The sequence below is a fragment of the Peromyscus leucopus genome, chromosome 11, assembly GCF_004664715.2.
Source record: "Peromyscus leucopus breed LL Stock chromosome 11, UCI_PerLeu_2.1, whole genome shotgun sequence".
In the NCBI taxonomy this organism is placed as follows: domain Eukaryota; kingdom Metazoa; phylum Chordata; class Mammalia; order Rodentia; family Cricetidae; genus Peromyscus; species Peromyscus leucopus.
In genome coordinates, this window is record NC_051072.1 from 24,718,037 (window position 1) to 24,738,711 (window position 20,675).

Sequence of the window (20,675 nt, forward strand, 5' to 3'; positions counted from 1 at the left end):
GGGACAGATGGGTCTCTGAGCTCCAGGCCAGCCGTGGGTTACTTAGTGAGATTCTGATTAAAAATAATATTTTTTATTCATCCAAGTATTTCTTTTAGACTTTAAAAATAAAACAAACGACATACCATTAATTCATAGCTTAAGTAAGGAACTAAGTTGTAAAGAAACCAAAATAAATCGGAAACACAGTAGATAGGTAACTTTTGGAAACCTTGCTCAATAAACAAGGCTAGCCTAGCCAGTGGGAGTCTGTGATTGAGGGAGGCACTTAGAACATAGTGGCTTCTTAGGGCTTGAGTTATATCTAGATACTGGTTTCTTCAAGTACACAGAGGAGGCGAGCAACTGTGTGAGCTTCGTCATGTATATCACAGAGGAAAAGTAGCACTCCAAGAACAAGATACTGTTGACTTCTCCTTAGAAATTTGCGAGGACGGTCACCTCTCCAGCAAAGGCATCTCTTGCAAATGGTTTTTTTTTACAGGACCGCTCCAGGGTTTGAATGGGGATGCGGTCTCGGCAGCGCGTTCCCTCCCGACCGCTAGGGGGCGAGCGTCGGAGAGCCTCTCTTCCCGCGCGGACCGGCCGCTCTTGGCGTCGCGGACTGGGAGACGGTACTTCCTGTCGGGCTTGCCGGGAGTGGCGCGCCGCTTGTGCGGGTGCTTCTTGCCGAGGCGGTGGGGCTCGGTCAGCCATGGAACACTCGGGCCCCGGCGAAGGTGGGTTCGGCGCGGCCGGCGGGGGTGGTGGGCCGTGCTGGGGAGCCGGAGCGCCGCGCTGACGGCCCGTCTTGTCTTCCCTTTCTTGTACAGCGCCGGGCGCAGACGCGGCGGGACCCGACCCTCAGCTGGCGGTCACCATGGGCTTCACAGGGTTCGGTGAGTGCCTGCCCCGGGCGGAGCCCAGCCCGAGTTTGCAGAGGGCTTAAGTACTGATGGTTTAGGAGAGCTGTCACATTTGAGCGGCGCCTTCTGCCGGGCCGAATCCCAATTGCTTCGGTCCCATTTAATTTGTTGAGACCAGTTCAGATGACACTTGGAAACCTTGACTGAAAGGGATTACTGGTTGGGACCCAGTCTGAGAAGGACATGTGTTGGTGGCCATTAACTAATATTTTGGTGGCTACTTAGTTCCTTTCTTTTGGTTAGTCTTTCTCGTTCAGAATCCTCACTTCAGCCTTTCGGTAAACCCTAGATATGACAAGTTATTAGGTGATTAAAAAAGAAGTCTCAAAAGAGGAGTAATCATCTGCTAAAAACATTAGTGGTAGCAAAAATCGAGTGGAAATTGTTTTGTAATTTCTTTTGGGAACAAATATCCGGCTAATGTATCTAGTTCTCATTCATTCATTCACCCATCTATTTACTATCTTCTAGGACTCTTAAGCAAATCAGTCCTTAAAAGGGTAGTTACAGTATTATTTGTTTTTCTTTCTGATTTCTTATTTTTTAAACGATAAATATATATATAATATATGTTTGTGAGTGGGTGTTATAAATGTATATATTTATATATATATTTATATATATTTGTGAGTGGGTGTTTTGCCTGGATGTATCTGTGCACCACATGCCTGCAGTGCCCCTGGAGGCCAGAAGAGGGCACTGAACCTTATGGGACTAGAGTTCTAGATGGTTGTAGCCACCATGTGGGTACTGGGAACCAAAGCCATGTTCTCTGCCAGAGCAGCACTTAACTGCTCTTAACTGCTGAGCCATCTCTCCAGTCCCTCCCTCCCTCCCTCCCTCCCCGTCCCTCCCTCCCTCTGTCTCTTTCTGCCTCTCCTTCTTTCGTTCGTTTTTGTTTTTTTGCTTTTTTTTTTGAGACAGGGTTTCTCTGTGTAACAGCTCTGGCTGTCCTGGAACTCAATTTGTAGACCAGGCTGGCCTTGAACTCAGAGATCCTCCTGCCTCTGCCTCCAAAGTGCTGAGAATAAAGGGGTGCACCATCACCACCTGGCATCCAGTCGCTATTTCTAACTTGAGAAAGTTTAGAGATTTACAAAGAAAAAGAAGTCAAGGCTTCAAAATTAATTTGGTTTTCAGTGTTCCTGTTGCATATTAAAAATTAATATCATACTTATGAGTAAACATTGTTCTTTAACACAATATTTTGCTGATTTTCATGTGTTATATTCTTCCAAAACATGATTTTATATTTGATAGTATCAGGAATCAGCAGGACTTCCTGTGTGCTAAACCCGTGTTTTGCTACTGAGCTACACTGCTAGCCCCAAACTTGATTTATTTTAGCTTCCAGAAAGTACACTACACAGTAAAATTTGTATCACTTAAAATTTTTCCCTACGTAATTTCTGTTTTTTTTTTTGGTTTTTCGAGACAGGGTTTCTCTGTGTAGCTTTGCGCCTTTCCTGGAACTCACTTGGTAGTCCAGGCTGGCCTCGAACTCACAGAGATCCGCCTGCCTCTGCCTCCCAAGTGCTGGGATTAAAGGCGTGCACCACCACCGCCCGGCTAATATCTGGTTTTATTTATTTTTTGTTTGTTGAGGGAGAGTCTGACTATGTATCCCTGGGTGGTCTGAAATTTTAGATTCTCTCACCTCAGCCTCTCACATGCTGGCATGTAGCCATATTGAATTTTATCAGTAATGCTAAAAGAATATTTGTGAATGTGTGCATATAATGTGTGTGTGTGTGAGAATGTATGTGTAGGACTTGTGTCCAGGCATGTGGAGGCCAGAGGTTGACATGTAACATCTTCATCTGTTGTTTTCTGCTTATATTTTTGTGACAGTGTCTATGACTGGGCCTGGCGTTCCGCCAGGAGCTCCAGGGATCTTCCACTTGGGGTTCTGAACACCGGGGCCTCACGCTTGAGTGTCAAGCACTGACTGACTCATTTCCCCAGATCTTAACATTTTCATGACTAACACTATTTTTGTAATCTCCTGGAAAACAGTGTTCTGTCCCCTCTTAAGGAGGGGATCAGATCCAGTTCTACAGCTTCACCTCTCATATTTAGTGTCTTTGAGAACTTCATACTCTATTTAAGATAATGTACTAATATTACCAGTTGTGTGTGCATAATATATATATATATACATGTATATATGTATATATATACATGTGTATATATATATATATACATGTATACATGTATATATATATTTAACTGCTCCTGTAACAAATTGCTGCACATTTAGCACTTTAAAACAACACAAAGAATTGTGGGTTTAGTCTAATGGAGAGCCCTTGACTAGTAAGCATAGAACTCTAGGTTCTACCCCCAGATCCAATACATAAAACAACCCACAGATTTATTTTCTGGTAGCTTTTTAAGTTGCCAGTTCATGTGAACTGTGTTGATTTCCCTGTTGTAGATATCAAGGCTGAAATCAGTTGTAAACATGCATATACTGTAATCTGGTAGCTTTGTTAACGAAGGAAGTTGCTTTTATGAACAATACAGTTCTTGGTAATAGGATTGAAATATCTTTGCTTTCTGGATATCTCTTTCTTAGCTCATATCTTAATTCTCATGTTGCTGCCTTTAAATCAGCAGTTCCCAACCTGTGGGTTGCAATCCCTTTGTGGGGTGAACGACCCTTTCACAGGTATTGCATATCTGATATCCTGCATATCAGATATTTACATTATAACTCATAACAGTAGCAAAATTACATTTATGAAGTAGCAATGAAATAATTTTATGGGTGGGGTCACCACAACATGAGGAACTGTTTTAAAGGGTTGAGGTTAGGAAGGTTGAGAACCATTGCTTTAAGTCAACTCTAGTGTCTTGATTCCTTTTCAGACTTTGAATCTCTTGGGTTCTGACATACCTGTTCTTTTTTTTTGTTTTTCGAGACAGGGTTTCTCTGTGTAGCTTTGCGCCTTTTCCTGGAACTCACTTGGTAGCCCAGGCTGGCCTCGAACTCACAGAGATCCGCCTGCCTCTGCCTCCCGAGTGCTGGGACTAAAGGCGTGCGCCACCACCGCCCGGCTCTGACATACCTGTTCTTAAGGGCTTCTTTCAATAGAATGGGCTAACTAGGATCGTCTTTCTTTTCATTTCCTTAATTTTTCATACATTTGTTTGAGAGATGGTCTTATTTATCCCAGGCTCACCTTAAACTTGCTGCACAGATAGGGGTGATCTTGAACTTCTGATCCCTTTGACTCCATATTCTGTGAGATTACAGGCATGTGTATGCAGTACTATGGCTCAAACCCTGGGCTTTGTGGTACCAGACAAGCACTGTTGTATTGCATCCCCAAGTCAGATAGTTTTTCTGTCAAAGTATGGGTATTTCTCATTATCCCTGATAGATTAATGTTGCTTCAAGATATAGGCGTCTAGCTAAATCAGGTGCGGATTGAGAAAGTTGGCTGGTTAATGTTCGATAGGTTCACAGTCCTAATTTAAGAATCTAAAATTTGTACTTTTTGAGCATTATGTTAGTTCTCAAAACTTCTGGATTTTGGCTTACTGTGTTGGTGGATATCTGTAATAATCCCAACACTTGGGAGGCTGAGACAGGAGGATTGTGAGTTCAAGGTTAGCTTGTGGTATGAAGCAAGGCTATATCTCTAGAAAAACCACCAACAAAAAGTTTTGTATTTTGTCTTTTTTTTTTTAAAGCTGAGGGCCGAATCCAGGGCCTTGTGCTTGCTAGGCAAGTGCTCTACCACTGAACTAAATCCCCAACCTCCAAGTTTTATATTTTATATTTTGAATTAGGGATGCTAAGCTAGTAATATCTGTGTATAAATATTCTGAAGTCCAATAAACAAGCAAACAAACAACTTTTGACACTTGAAACACTCTGGTCCCAAGCATTTTGGGTAATGGTTATTAAACTTGTATTTTTTTCTCCCCTTACTGTTTTCTCATTATCTTGGAAACATGCTGTCAAGTAGACAGACTGAGTGGTTATTGATCAATCAGTCAAACTGGAGTGCCTATATCTGGTCGGTTATGGTGCACACCTTTAATCCTAGCACTCGGGAGGTAGAGGCAGGCAGATATCTGTAATGTAAGGCCAGCCTGGTCTACAAGGTGAGTTCCAGGACAGGCTGCAAGCTACACAGAGAAACCCTGTCTCGAAAAACCAAAACAAACAAACAAAAAAAAACCTGGAGTATCTAGAGCCTCTCTCTGGTCAGCTCATTGCAAGACAGTCACAGTGATACTTGTTCTGCTCCTAGGGAAGAAAGCTCGCACATTTGACTTGGAGGCCATGTTTGAGCAAACTCGAAGGACAGCTGTGGAAAGAAGCCGGAAAACACTGGGTAAGAAGCACAGATATTTTCCCTTCTATTGGCTTAAATATTATATAAACATACAATTATGTTGACAGTGATAAGGCAGAACAAAACTTGTTTTTATTTACAAACACCTATCTTTAATCAGAATTGTGAAGCGATTGTAATTGTTGGTTGCTTTTGAAGCAAAATTTAAAGCATTTATTTTCCGTTTAAAACATGACAGAACTTGTATTTTACTTGGATAAAGAAGGTCTACATACTAGAATCTTGTAAAAGTGTGTTCTATGGGGGCTGGAGAGACAATCACTGTTTAAGAGCACTGGCTGCTCTGCCAGACGACCTGGGTTCAATTCCCAGCACCCACATGGCAGCTGTGACTCCAGTCCCAGGGGATCTGATACTCTCTTAGGGTCTCTGTAGATGGTAGGCACATGTGATTCACAGGCATAGATGCAGGCTAAACATCCATGCACATAAGATTTAAACAACAGCCCAAATGTGTTTTAGGAACAAACAAGGATTCACTATTATTACAATTTATAGGAAGCAGAGTAACAGTTTCTTTATTATCTCTCCTCCCGCCTCTGTCTGACTTGCATTTCATTTTTTCTTTCCTGCTTACAGCGGAACCAGTATTTGGAAGGCTGGGCCAGAGGTGGCTGTCACCATTGCTTGTTGACCCAGACAGTATAGAACATTGTGACATGCACTGAATGTGGCTGCTGCTGTTGGCTCCCTGCTTTAATGAGCTGTAGGAGACACTTACTGAAGCCTTATTTCCAGCCTGGCTTGATACCAGATGGTTGGCATTTCTAGGTCTCACCTCAGGGTCTTCAGAGGACATTGGTGCTGTGCTTTCTTTGGATCTAACTCAGATCTTTCTTACACTAGAAGAAGGTCTGGAGTCTGGGAACAACTGGATTTAAATCAGCGCTGTGATAGTACTTGTCATGTTAACGTGTTTCGTCTTGTTTATTTTCTTGTTTTTGTTTGTAGTTTTGAGACAGGGTCACACTCTGTAATCCTGGGTGACTTGGAACTCCCCATGTAGACCAAGCTGGCCTTGACTTCTGGCAGTGTATCTACCTCAGTCTCCTGAATGCTGAAATTATAGGAATGAGCCAATATCTTGATCATATCCCAAATTCAATTTCAATGATGGAGATATGGGGATCTTACTGTGTTACCCTGGGTGGGCTTGAACTCATGAGCCAAGTTATCCTTTGGTCTCAGCCTTCTGAGTAGCAAATATTATAGGAGTGCACCACTGTGCCCAGTGGTTGGTTTTGGTTTTAAAATGATGAATTGTGGGGCTGGGGAGTAGCTCAGTGATGAAGAGCACTAGTTCTTCCAAAGCACCTGGGTGGAATTCCCAGCACCCACTTGATGGCTCACAACTCTGAACTCCAGTCCCTGGGAGATGACGCTTCCTTTTGGCATCTGTGGAGACTGCACACATATGGTGCCCAGACATACATGCAAGCAAAATATTCATACATATAAAAATAATAAATAAAATGCTCAAAAATTAAAATGGTGAGTTATTTAGCAGTAACATTTAAAATTTGGTTGGTGAACTTGAAACTAGTATCTTTGGAAGTAAGCCTTTTATGTGTGATGAAAAGGCTGTTGTGTACATAAATAGTTTTTTTGGACAGGCTCTCACAATTTAGTCTTCGCTGTCTTGGAACTTGTCATGGAGACCAGATTGGCCTGAAACTTATGGGATGAAAGGCTTGTGCAATCACGCCTATTTTTTTTTTTTTAAAGACAAAGTCTTACTATGTAGTCTGAAACTTGGTATGTAGGCTAGGCTAGCTTCTAACTCATAGAGATTTATCTGCCTCTACCTCCCAAGTGGTAGACTTAAAGGCATATGATGCCATGCCTGGCGGCTGCTGCTGCTGTTACTACTACTACTACTACTACTACTACTACTTCTTTTTAAAATATTTCATTATGAGAAATTTCAAAACTGTAAGTATTACTATTTATATAAGCTACTATAATCAATTCATGGCTAGTATTATTTCTATTTGCTTTTCCTTTCTAAATATTTTGAGATAAATCTTAGCCGTGTTATGTCATCAATAAATATCTTAGTATGTATCTACCCCTCTTCCATTGCCTGCCCCCTCCGATGCAGCTGATTGAACCTAATTCTTGCATATGGTTAGTCAGGTGCCCTAACAGTGACATATTTCCTTGTTCATGTTTTTGAGACAGTCTTAAGTCACGTTAGATGCCTTGAGCATCTTATTTTAGTCTCAAATTTGGGATCACAGGGATGTTCCACCATGTCTAATAGTATATATGTCTCTGTCTCCATGGAAAGCTAGACATAGTAGCATGCAGCTCTAATCCCAGTGCCCCTACAGCAAGATGACTTGGAGACAGGAGAATCCTTTCAACTTGTGGGTCAACTAGTCTGATGTACTCAGTGGCAAAAGAAAAGTACTCTACTTGACAAGGTAGAGGGCAAGGACCGAAACCTGAAGTTGATTTCCAATCTTCATGTGCACTGGGGGTGGGGGGTGGGGGGGTGGGAAGGTGCAGAAAAATAACAACTCTTCTAAAAGGATGAACTAAACTGTTCTTCCTACTGAATACTTGTAATACCAGGATGTGTGAGAGTTTGTCATCATAAAGCAACTAGGTGATCTGTTGGCACCAGCTGAGTGTCCAGTAATTCAGTTCAGTTTCGATGTCATCTACCTAGAGATGCCATAGGATTTCTTTAATTTTGGATGCTAATCATTGATATAGAATGTGACCTTGTCTGATCCCCTGGGAAACAAGCTGACTGGTTTTTAAGAGTCGAGAGTAGTGGTTCTCAGCCTTCCTAATGCTGTAACTCCTTAATACAGTTCCTCATGGTGTGGTGACCCCAACCATACAATAATTATGTTACTACCCCGTAACTGTAATTTTGCTACTGTTGTGAGTCATAGTGTAAATATCTGCTATGCAGGATGTCTGGTATGCCATTTCCAAAGGGGTTTCGACCTACAGGTTGAGAGCCGCTGATCTAGGGGGTCCAGATGAACACCCACAGGAAGTGATTCAGTGGGTTAGGTGGGTGCAGGAGGGATGGGGCTTCCATGCTGTCTCTATTTTAACTCTCCTCACGTGTTCAGTAAGTCTAGATCTGTCAACTCTAGTACTTTTCAGAAGTTTTTATAGAATGACTCCCACAGTAGTGGGCCTGGCTAGAGGCCTTCCCTCACTCCAGTGATGCAAATGTTGGTGTGACCAAAGGGGGTCCTAGTAAACAACAAAAGGTAGTTACTGTCACTCAGGAAATCTTAAGGATTTTAGCAACATTAGGACAAAGTGTGTTTTACATTGTACTCTAGTATGTCTGCAAAGGTCAGTTTTTTTTTTTTTTAATTTTTAAATTTTTTTTTTATTTTTATTTTTGAGACAGAGTTTCTCTGTGTAGCTTTGGATCCTTTCCTGGAACTCACTCTGTAGCCCAGAACTCACTCTGGCCTTGAACTCACAGAGATCTGCCTGCCTCTACCTCCCAAGTGCTGATATTAAAGGCATGCACCACCACTGCCTGGCAAAAAAGTCAGTTTTAATGATGAAATAAAAACAAAACACAAAACATGCTATCTGGGTGTATTTGGAAATATTTCAAACACAAAGATTTTTTTTTTTAATTTAAGAAAAATTTTCTATTCATTTTACATAACAATCACAGATCCCCCCTCTCTCCTCCTCCCGCCCCTCCAGCCTCCCTTCCCCCAACTCATCCCCCATTCCCTCCTACAAGAAGGAAAGGCCTCCCATGGGGAGTCAGCAGAGCCTGGTACATTCAGTAGAGGCAGGTCTAAGCCCCTCTCCCTGCCTCAAGGCTGTTGGAGATGTCCTACCATAGTGGGCTCCAAAAAGCCAGCTCATGCACCAGGGATGGATCCTGATCCTACTGCCAAGAGGCCCCTTAAGCAGATCAAGCTACACAACTGTCTCGATTATGTAGAGAGTCTACATAATCCAGTCCTGTGGAGGCTTCACAGGTATGGTTTAAATTTCATGAGTTCCCATTAGTTTGGTTGTCTCTGTAGGTTTCCCCATCATGATCTTGGCGCCCCTTGCTCATAGAATCCCTTTTCTCTCTCTTCTACTGGACTCCTAGAGCTTGGCCTGGTGTTTGGCTGTGGATCTCTGCATCTGCTTCCATCAGTTGCTGGAGAAAGGCTCTATGATGACAAAGTATTCACCAGTGTGATTACTGGGGTAAGCCAGTCCAGGCAGCCTCTCCTCTATTGCTAGTAGTCTAAGCTGGGGTCATCCCTGTGGATTCCTGGGAACTTCCCTAGCACCCTGTTTCTCCCTATCCCTATGATGTCTTTTTCTATCATGGTATCTCTTTCATTGCTCTCCCATTCCATCCTTATTCCAGCTTGACCATCCAGTATCCTTATGTTCTCATTGCCCAACTCTCACACCCAGTTTACTCATGGAGATCTCATCTATTTCCCCTTACCAAGGTGATCCATGCATTTCCTCTTAGGGTCCTCTTTGTTAGCTAGCTTCTCTGGAGCTGTGGGTTGTAGTCTGGTTATCCTTTACTTCTAGTATCCACTTATGAGTGAGTACATACCATGTTTGTCCTTCTGAGTCTGGGTTACCTCACTCACAATGATATTTTCTAGTTCCATCCATTTGCCTGCAAACCTCATGATGTCATTGTTTTTTACTGCTGAGTAGTACTCTATTATGTATATGTACCACATTTTCTTAATCCATTATTTGGTTGAGGGCCATCTAGGTTGTTTCCAGGTTCTATTACGAATAATGCTGCTGTGAACATAGTTGAACAAGTATCCTTGTGGTATGATTGAGCATTCCTTGGGTATATGCCCAAGAGTGGTATAGCTGGGTCATGAGGAAGATTGATTCCCAATTTTCTGAGAAACGGCCATACTGATTTTCAAAGTGGTTGTACAAGTTTGCATTCCCACCAACAGCGGAGGATTGTTCCCCTTGTTCCACATCCTCTCCAATATAAGCTGTCATCAGTGTTTTTGATCTTAGTCATTCTGACAGGTATAAGATGGTATCTCAGAGTCATTTTGATTTGCATTTCCCTGATGACTAAGGATGTTGAATATTTCCTTAAATGTCTTTAGGCCATTTGAGATTCTTCTGTTGAGAATTCTGTTTAGCTCTGTAGCCCATTTTTTAATTGGATTGTTAGGTATTTTGATGTCTAGTTTCTTGAGTTCTTTATATACTTTGGAGATCAGCCCTCTGTCAGATGTGGAGTTGGTGAAGATCTTTGCCCATTCTGTAGGCTGTCATTTTGTCTTATTTACTGTGTCCTTTGCCTTATAAAAGCTTCTCAGTTTCAGGAGGTCCCATTTATTAATTGTTGCTCTCAGTGTCTGTGCTACTGGTGTTATATTTAGGAAGTGATCTCCTGTGCCAATGCATTTAAGACTACTTTCTACTTTCTCTTCTATCAGGTTCAGTGTAACTAGTTTTATATTGAGGTCTTGATCCACTTGGACTTGAGTTTTGTGCATGGCGATAGATATGGATCTATTTGTAATCTTCTGCATGTTGACATCCAGTTATGTCAGTACCATTTGTTGAAGATGCTTTCTTTTTTCCATTGTACAGTTTTGGCTTCTTTGTCAAAAATCAGGTCAAACAAAGATTTTAATAGGTATCTATATTATAAGTTAGAGGAATCCTGTGTTTAAGTGTCTTATACAAAATGCTTTGTACAGTGATTGTTTAATTTAAATTAGATATGTGGTTCCTGGTGGTGTAGGTTCTTTTTTTTTCAAGACAGGGTTTCTCTGTGTAGTTTTGGTGCCTGTCCTGGATCTTGCTCCATAGACCAGGCTGGTCTCGAACTCATAGAGATCCACCTGGCTCTGCCTCCTGAATGCTGGGATTAAAGGTGTGCGTCACTGCCGCCTGGCTCAATATAGGTTCTTAATAGACACTTGAGAAGATTAAATTGAATTTAGAACTAAAGTAATAACATCTATCTACCTATCTACCTATCTATCTATCTATCTATCTATATCTATCTATCTATCTTTTTATGTAGCCCAGGCTGGCCTGGACCATACTGCCTTGTATAGCCTTGTCCCTACTGCCTCTACCTGTCGTGTGCTGGCAGTACAGAGGTATGCCACTCACACCTGGTTTTGTGTGATACCGGGGGTGGAACCTAAGGCTTTGTGAAAGCTGCGTCTATATCACCAGCCCAAATACTGCTCTAATAACCAAATCCTTCTTATTTGGAGATGGTTCTAAATGGCCCAACCTGTTAGAGCTTGTCATTTCAAGTTGGAGAACATAGGTTTAAAAAGCAGCTCCACATTCTACTTGAGGAAAACTGGATAGGAAAATTGTCAGGTGGGTATGGTATCCTCCGCAAGTTCTTGGTAGGCTAAAACACTGGACAGTAAAGGCCCGCTTATGTGTCCTTTTTTATTTCTGTAAGTTTTTTTTCTAAAGCATGTATGCATACCACTTAAGGGGTTTTGAGGAATTACAAGGTTTGTACATTAAAAAAAAATTGTGTATAAATTCAGTGTGTGGAACTTTCTTGTACTAGCACCACATTCTTGGTTTGACTTTGTGGCTTCTACTGATCTGAACATGTGAGTCTTTATTGAACAATTCGTTGAAAAAGTAAACCAAGGTTCTCCTTAGCTTTAGTGTGCTGTTTGGGATATTTATGTGTATACAGAAGCAATCACATTCTGTGGGAAAATATTCATTGTTAGAGATTATTTTTGGTTCTCCCAACCTTGGCCATTAAATTATATTAAGATTATAAAATTAAAGTTGATATGCAATTTCACTGACTTTTAGAAGAAGTGTGTGTGTGTGTGTGTGTGTGTGTGTGTGTGTGTGTGTGTGTGTAGGTGGGGAGGTCAGGATAACGTGTAGAAGTTGTTTCTCGCCTTCCAGCATGTAGGACATGAGACTGAGCTTGGCTCAACAGGCCTGGCAGCAGGTGTTTTTACAATTTGCTGGCCCTAACTCTTCTCTAAAAGTGGACAAATTGTAACATGCATCATGATTCTTATGGTTGAGATTGAAGTCTTTCCTTTGTAACTGAAATCATACTTAAGGGAATAACTCAAGCTTGGTGTGTGGCTGAGGATGACCTTGAACTCCTGATCTTTCTGCCTTCACTTCCCGTATCCTGTGATTACAGATGTGTGTCACCATCCTTGGCTTTGAATATGATTTCAATGGGTGTTTTAAAGTCTGAAAAGAGAAAATGCTGAAGAAAAATTTAGAAACAAAGTCTTTTTTTAAACCTCAATTTTTTTTTTTTAGTTAAATCCTACATCTTCCACTGACCTAGATTATGTCCTATCTTTTCCTGGAATTATTTCATACCTGTGTTCCATTAGTACTTTAGAAAATATTGTAAGTTTATAATATTTTCTATGTTTTGAGGCTAAACCTTTTTTTTTTTTTTAAGATTTATTTATTTATTATGTGCACAGAGTTCTGCCTGCATGTATGTCTGCAGGCCAGAAGAGGGCACCAGATTTCATTGTCGATGGTTGTGAGCCACCATGTGGGTGCTGGGACTTGAACTCAGGACCTCTGGGAGAGCAGCCAGTGCTCTTAACTGCTGAGCCCTCTCTCCAGTCCCTGAGGCTAAACCTTTTTATTTTCGTTCGCTTTCATAATTAGAGTGCCCGGCTTGGTCCGTAGTAGCTATATTGTCAGCATTTAAGGTGATTAATATAGTTTAAATGCCAACATCTAATTTTGTTTTCTTAGTATTTTGTTATTAAATAGATTAAAGTGTGAATCTTCATGACATGGTAGGCTAGTGAGTTGGTATAAATACACAAGTGAAACATTTTCACATTAGAAAATATTAGAATATTTTTACATTAGAAAATATTCAGATTAGCCAGGCGGTGGTGGCACACGCCTTTAATCCCAGCACTCAGGAGGCAGAGGCAGGCAGATCTCTGTGAGTTCGAGGCCAGCCTGGGCTACCAAGTGAGTTCCAGGAAAAGCGCAAAGCTACACAAGAGAAACCCTGTCTCGAAAAACCAAAAAAAAAGAAAAGAAAATATTCAGATTCATATTTTTAGTAATTTTGTTGTCTTGACTTTTGTTTTTATTTTGAGACAAGATCTCTGTAGCTGAGGCTCACCTGGAACTCAGTGTGTATGTAGCTGAAGCCAGCCTCGGATTCATAATAATCCTACTCCTTCCTGCTGAGCACTGGGATAACCAGCATGAGCCACAATGCCTGGCTTACTGTGATACTTTCTTTCTTTCTTTCTAATTAAGTGGTTACTGAGTGTTGACTGAAGTTTTTAGGTGCTAAATTACATACACATACATAATACATTCATTTAAATCTATTATTTAGATTAATACAGATTAGCCATAAGTAGTTAGTTAGGCTCCTAATTTAAAGTTGTATTAAATATGAGAAATAATCCAAAATTGATATCAAGACCTTTGGAAAAAAAAAAAAAAACGTGTGGGGAGTAGGTTTGCTTTTGTAAAGGCAAGGCATATTTAGTTTTCACTGTACTAGTTTCTGTATTGGGTAAAATTGCCAGGGCACCTACAGTCTGTGGAATTCTGTTTAGCTTTGGTGTCTCATCATCCCAGAATGAAAACCCTGAATTTATTTTACTCTACAGTTTCTTCCTTGAATCCTCATTTTCCCCTTTGATCTAATGAAGCTATAGATTATAGAGGCAGGTGGATCTCTGTGAGTTCGAGGCCAGCCTGGACTACAGAGTGAGTTCCTGGAAAGGCGCAAAGCTACACAAAGAAACCCTGTCTCAAAAAACCAAACCAAAAAAATAAAAAAAAACCCATATAAGAAAAATTTAGTATCTCTTAGGACAGGAATTCTATCATGGGGCCTTTGTCTTCTGAGTCCTGGCATGAGGGTCATGAAGTTTTCCTCGTTTTTTCTGCTTTGCCATCTTTAGAGTGTTGGTTTGTCCTGAGATGACTCTTCATGACCCCAAATTGTCAGAAGTTTGAATTGTCAAACACAGATGAGCGCCTGATAGTCATGGGAGGGGAAAAATGTATATCTAGCATACGTAATATTGTACAGCAAGTCACTTCCAAAATTGGCCATTGAAAGAGCATATATTTTAACATGGAGTGGAGCTCCACCTTCCCTGGGCAGGGAGGGACCCAGCATGACCAGAAGCACAATGTTGCCTCCTCCCTGCAGAAAAAAGAATGACTTCCTTACCAAGGATAAAGGGAATGGTGATTACATGCTGATGATTTCTACCTTTCTTTCTTTCTTTCTTTTTTTTTTTTTTTCCGAGACAGGGTTTCTCTGTGTAGCTTTGTGCCTTTCCTGGATCTCGCTCTGTAGACCAGGCTGGCCTCGAACTCACAGAGGTCCGTCTGGCTCTGCCTCCCGAGTGCTGGGATTAAAGGCGTGCGCCACCACCGCCCGTCAATTTCTGCCTTTCTATACTGTCGTGATAGGAACAGAATATACCTTAAGACCTGGGAGAGAGTCAGAGTTGAGAGAATAAATGTCCTCATCTCCCAGCAGGTGGGAAGATTGACAAAGAGCATGTGAGGATAGGAACTGAGGATAAGGAACGAGCTTCCCTACTCAGTAAACTGACTCCTAGGCTTCTGTTCTTTATTTTGTCCAGCTACCTGCCTTCAGCATCAGAATATTGGCTCTTGGCTACATTGGTTCAGTGGAGAGCACAAAAAAAGCAGCATTTGCCTTGCCTCTTCCTAGAGAGTTCTTATTGTCTGTGTTTAACATGAAAGACTAGTTTCTTTTAAATACTTTCTGGATATCTCTTTATTCTTGTCTTCTATGGTGTAGCAACAAATACTCTAAAGAATATAATTTTTTTTCTTTTTTCTTTTTTTTGAGACAAGGTCTCACTTTGTAGCACAGGCTGGACTTGAGCTCTTGGCAATCCTCCTGTTTCTGTCTCCCAAGCATTGGGATTATAAGTATAGGCAACAACCCTCAGCTTTATTGCTTAAAGAGGGAAAAAAAAAAAAGGTTAGATTATTGGGGTGGTAGCAAATGAAAGCCAAACTATTCATATAATTCCCTTGCTACGTATGTGTCCTTCCCAGTTGCCAAGTGAGATTAGCAGAGGAAAAATTCTTTTGGTGAACTTTTCTATGTCTAAAAACCAACCAACCAACCCTTAGAGACTTATTAGTTGAACATTTCTCATGATTTTGGTTGCCTGGTGTAGGAAATTCAGAAATGAGTGAGTGCTGCTTCCAGCCTAAAACACTGAGAAGGGAGTCACCCAACATTTTACTTCTGAATATGTTTTCCATCTCTTTGTCTGTCTTTTTCATTTGAGTTTCACAAAAATTTGCTTAGCATATTTATATTGACAGTAGTATGTAACACTACTACCATATTGTTTGATCAATATGAATTAAAGAAAAAAAAGATTTATTCTAACAGTCGATAATTTTGCCCTTTTTTTTTTTTTTTTTTTTTTGGTTTTTCGAGACAGGGTTTTTCTGTGTAGCTTTGGAGCTTGTCCTGGAACTCATCACCATTTTTATTGCCTGTATTTTATACTATATTGGGATGCTTTATATAATAATTTTGTTCAATTCTTTTCTCACCGTTGGTCATTTAGGTTGATAGTTTCTTCCAGTGTATAAAGTTGTGATAAAATACAACATAACATTTATCATCTTAAACCTTTTTTCCTGATTTGATACTGCATCTTGTATAGGTCAAGGCTGACCTTGAACTTGTAGTACCTTTTCTGCCTCAGGAGTATTGGGAGTACTGATATATATCACCATGCCTGGCCAGTTCAACCATTTAAAAAAATTGGTGTGTGTGTGTGTGTGTGTGTGTGTGTGTGTGTGTGTGTGTGTGTGTGTATGTATTTATGTGTGTATGCATGTATGCACATAGAATCCAAAAGGTAAAATTGGATGTCTTCTTCATAAATCTCCTCCTCCTCCTCCTCCTCCTCCTCTTCTTCTTCTTCTTCTTCTTCCTCTTCCTCTTCTTCTTCCTCCTCCTTCTCCTCCTCTTCTGGGACTCACTTGGTAGCCCAGGCTGGCCTCGAACTCACAGAGATCCGCCTGGCTCTGCCTCCCGAGTGCTGGGATTAAAGGAGTGCGCCACCACCGCCCGGCTTTCTTCTTCTTAATATTATTATTATTTGACACAAGGTCTCTTTAGCCTTGTCCATGCTCTTTAGTCTACACACTATGTAGACCAGGCTGACCTGGAACTCACAGATTCAGCTATCTCTGCCTCCCAAGGGCTGGGTTAAAGGTGTGTGGCACCACACACAGCTCTTTTTAGTGAACCTCTGTCACCAAATTGGAGTTGGCTGATTCAGGTAGGCTGGGTGGTCAGCAAGCTCTAGGGATCAGCCTGTCTCTACTTCCCCAGCACTGAGACTATAGACACACGCACCTGATCTCAACTTTGAAAAGCATGGGTTCTGGGGATTCAAATTCAGAGCCTCATACTTGCATGGCAGTCATTTTCTGGCTGAGGCATCTTTCCAGTGCTTAACTATTAAAACTTTGTTTTTTATTTTTCAAGACAGGATTTCTCTGCAAAGTCCTGGCTATCCTAAAACTCACTCTGTAGACCAGGCTGGCCTGGAATGCAGAGATCCTACTGTTTCTTCCTCCCTAGTGCTAGGATTAAAGATGTGTGCCACCACTGTCCAGCTCTCATTAAAACCTTTAAAATCACATTTATTTATGTATTTATGTGTGTATGTATGTATGTATGTATGTATTTAGTGTGTGTGTTTAGGGGGGCAGTAGGTACAGGCCATTGCACAAAGGGCAGAGGAAAACTTGGAGGAGTTGGGTCTTGGGGATTGAACTGAGATGGTCAGGCTTGGCAACAAGCTTCTTTACCTGCTGAGCCATCTGTCCCAATTTTTACGTTTATAATACTGAATAGCTGTAGCCACATCCATCTCTGTAACTCTATTAATCCTATAAAACTGAAACTTTATATCATTTTAAAATAATAATTCATAATTTTTATTCAGCCCCTGGCAACTAAGTATTATATTTTTTGATTGATTTCTGACTGTTGTAGGTTATTTTGTACATTTTGCATTGGTGTGTTCAGTATTTATTCTTTTTTGTGACTGGTTTATTTCACTTAGAATAGACTCCTTGACATTCATCCATTGCAGAATACCTTTCTTTTTAAGACTGAATTATAATGCTCTATTATGTGGATATATACCACAGTTTGCTTACCTGTTCATCTGTAGATGAATAATTTGCTCCACTATTTTAGATGTTTGGAATAATGCTGCTATGATTTTGGGAGAACAACTACCTCTGAAAACCCCTGTTTTCAAAGCTAAGCAGGATGGCACATGACTGTAATACTAGCACTCAGGAGGCAGAGGCAGGGGGATATGCTGGCAGTTGGAGGCCAGCCTGGTCTGCACAGCAAGCTTCAGGCCAGCCAGGACTACATAGTTAGATCTTGTCTCAAAAGAACCCAAAACAAAAGAAACAATAATGAATACTCCTGGACTCTCTTTTCAGTTTCTCCTATGCCTAGAGGTAGGAGGATTGCTATGTCACATTGTAGCTCTGTTTAACTTTTTCCAATGTGGCTTTGTCATAGGCTGTTTAGCTTTTGTTGTTTTTGATAATGTAGTGGCCACTTTTTAAAAGTCTTTTAATTTTTTTTGTTGGTTTTTAATTGTGTGTGTCTCTGTGTTGGTATGTTCATGTGAGTGCAGATCTTTGTAGGTTAGATACTTCAGATCCCCCTTGAGCTGGAATTACAGTCATGTTACTGATGTGACTGCCATGGAGCCCTGGCTAGAGGTCTCCTTATGTAGACCAGGCTTGCCTCAAACACACAGAGATTCCCCTACCTCTCTCTCCCTAGCTTTAGGGTTAAAGGTGTGTACTGCCACACCTTCCTTTACTGTTGAGCTATCTCTCCAGCCCTGCTTTTTGTTGTTGATGTTGAGACAGTTTCATGAAACCCAGACTGGTGACCCTGAACTCCATCAATTATAGGCGGGTGCCATCACACCTGGTTCGTGCCCATCGTGTAGGCACTCTGCCAACCACATTAACTGATTAATTAATTAGCTAATTAATTGCTTTCTTAGCCCCTGTAGTCACATTTTCTTTTGTAACTTAATTTTCAGCCTACTATTGATAAATTCCAAAGTCTAACTGTTGGAAATTATTTTTACTTTTAATCTTCAGAAGCAAGAGAGAAAGAGGAAGAAATGAACAGAGAGAAAGAATTAAGAAAACAAATTGAAGATGTTGAACAAAGACCATCGGGCTCAAGTGCAGTCAGAGAGCACTCAAAACCATCGCCCAGGTGCCTGAACTTCTCAGAAGGCTTCTCTCTCCTAAACTGTCATTTTTCTAGATGTTCATAATCTGTTAGGCAAAAAAGATTTTTTTATTTATTTATCTATTCATTCATTCATTTATTTTTTCAAGTTTTATTTATTATTATTATTTTTTTGGTTTTTTAAGACAGGGTTTCTCTGTAGCTCTGGAGCCTGTCCTGGAACTCACTTTGTAGTTATTCATTTATTTATACTATTTCTCCACTTTAAACAGTTGTAAAAATGCCAAGAGTCAGCTTTGGAATCTGAGAACTATAAAAAGCAGCAACAACAAAATCTAATTTCGCGTCACAAACAAAAAGAAAAAAAATCATACCCTTTTGAATAACTATTTGCCACTATTTATAGAGTTTTAGAAAAAAAATGATACAAATATACTTGTTCCATGTGTTTTAATTAAATAGAAGCTTAGTTATTTGCTATTTTAAAATTTATTTCTGGCTCATCTTTTTGATTATGTGGTAGAGTCCAATATGAGTTCAAGATTTTATACTAGGGATGTTCCAGCATTTGTGATTTGGTGATCATTTCATTTTCTTCACTTTGAGGTTGGGTTCAGTGTTTTTGAGATGAGGCTTCTCTATGTTTCTAGTTTCCAGAGTAGCTGGGATTAACATTATGTGCCATTATGGCATACTCGGCACTAGTTTTTAGAGCACAGTTTGGGAAGGATATACTTGAGATCAAATAAGGACTGTGCCTGCTAGGTGAATGCTCCACTTTTGAGCTGTGTTTCCAGCTCTTGGTTTTTGCACATGCCTATGATACCAGTCCTCAGGAAGAAGAGGCAGAAAGATCAGAAGTTCTGGCCAGCCTGAGCAAAAACCATTCCTTCCCAAACTGTGCTCTAAAAACACACACTATCTTATTTTTGTTTATTTACTTATGTATTTATTTATTTCTGAGGCACAGACTTGCTCTGTAACCATCAATGATCTGGAACTCAACAGTAATCCTCCTGCCTTTATCTCTTGGAGTCTTAGGATTGCAGATGTGTACCACCATGCCTGACCATTAATATATTTTATATTGTTGTTGTTTGAGACAGGATCTTTCTAGGCATCCCTGTCTGTCCTGGAACTCACTCTGTAGACCAGGCTGGCATTACAGTCGTAGAGATCTGCTTGCTTCTGCCTTCTGAGTGCTGGGATTAATTGTGTATGTCACCCCACTCATCTTTTTTATATTCTTAAATAATTCTTAGATGATGATGATGATGATGATGATTAATTATTTTGCCTTTGTGGTATATTGGGAGTCAGTATCACATATCATGTAAATAGTTTCTAAAAAATCTGGAATGTTATTGAAATTTAGTTTAGAAAAAGATAATTGCCTAATACTTCCACATTTATTGGCTTGAAAGGAATCCCAGCACTTGGAAAGAAGAAGCAGGTGGATCTTTGTGAGTTCCAGGCCAACTAGGACTATGGAGTAAGACCATGTCTCAAAAACAAAAACAAAAACAGAAGTTATGTGAACCTTATGATAGCACATGTAATTTTAGCCTATGAGATCCTTCTCAATAAAAAAGCCAAAAGCAAAATGATAGCAACAAGAAGAAGCATTTTATGGACATGAAAGACAGGTATCATTGAGCCAATGGAATATCACTTCAGTTAGAAGAGAAATGTCGTGTACGTACCGTCTGATTTGTAAGATAGAAGCTGTTTGGTCGTTTGCCTTTCTTCTAAGAAATTCATGTAAAAGCAGTGAGTATTGCTTAAGAATTTACTTCCTAAATTAAAATTGGATTATAGGCATCATTTAGTCTTTAGTTACAAGTGTCTTGTAAACAGTCTGCTGGGAAAACAGAGGAGAGGACTTGACTCTGAGCTGTTTACTACCCAGTGTGTACTGTTTTTCAGTCTCCAGTTCCTGCTTTGGTACCACACTGAATCAAGGGATACTTTCAATATGGAATGTATTTTGCTTTCTATCAGCGACATTTTTGAACATGATTCCATGGACTTTGTTTTTCAGAATACTGAAAATATGTTAAATTAAATTTTTTTTTTTGGCTTGGGAATATTAGAAGTATAAAGCCAGAAATGGAATTAAGAGCTAATGCATTC

The 20,675-nt window shown here is 40.4% G+C and overlaps 1 protein-coding gene across 2 annotated transcripts in view; it reads left to right on the top strand.

Annotated features, from left to right (window-relative positions):
- The first annotated feature begins 323 nt into the window (after positions 1–323).
- The window catches only part of Wdr70 (WD repeat domain 70), a 232,336-nt gene continuing 211,984 nt past the window's right edge, over positions 324–20,675 (top strand). The window contains exons 1-4 of one of the 2 annotated variants that reach the window (XM_028875605.2): positions 324–719; positions 813–878; positions 5,171–5,254; positions 5,855–7,752. In XM_028875605.2, the coding sequence (XP_028731438.1) occupies positions 503–719; positions 813–878; positions 5,171–5,254; positions 5,855–5,943 (456 nt within the window). In that variant the 5' untranslated portion in view covers positions 324–502 and the 3' untranslated portion in view covers positions 5,944–7,752. Of the gene's footprint in view, positions 720–812; positions 879–5,170; positions 5,255–5,854; positions 7,753–18,445; positions 18,567–20,675 lie in introns of those variants that run through there. The other variant, XM_028875604.2, reaches the window with a different exon arrangement.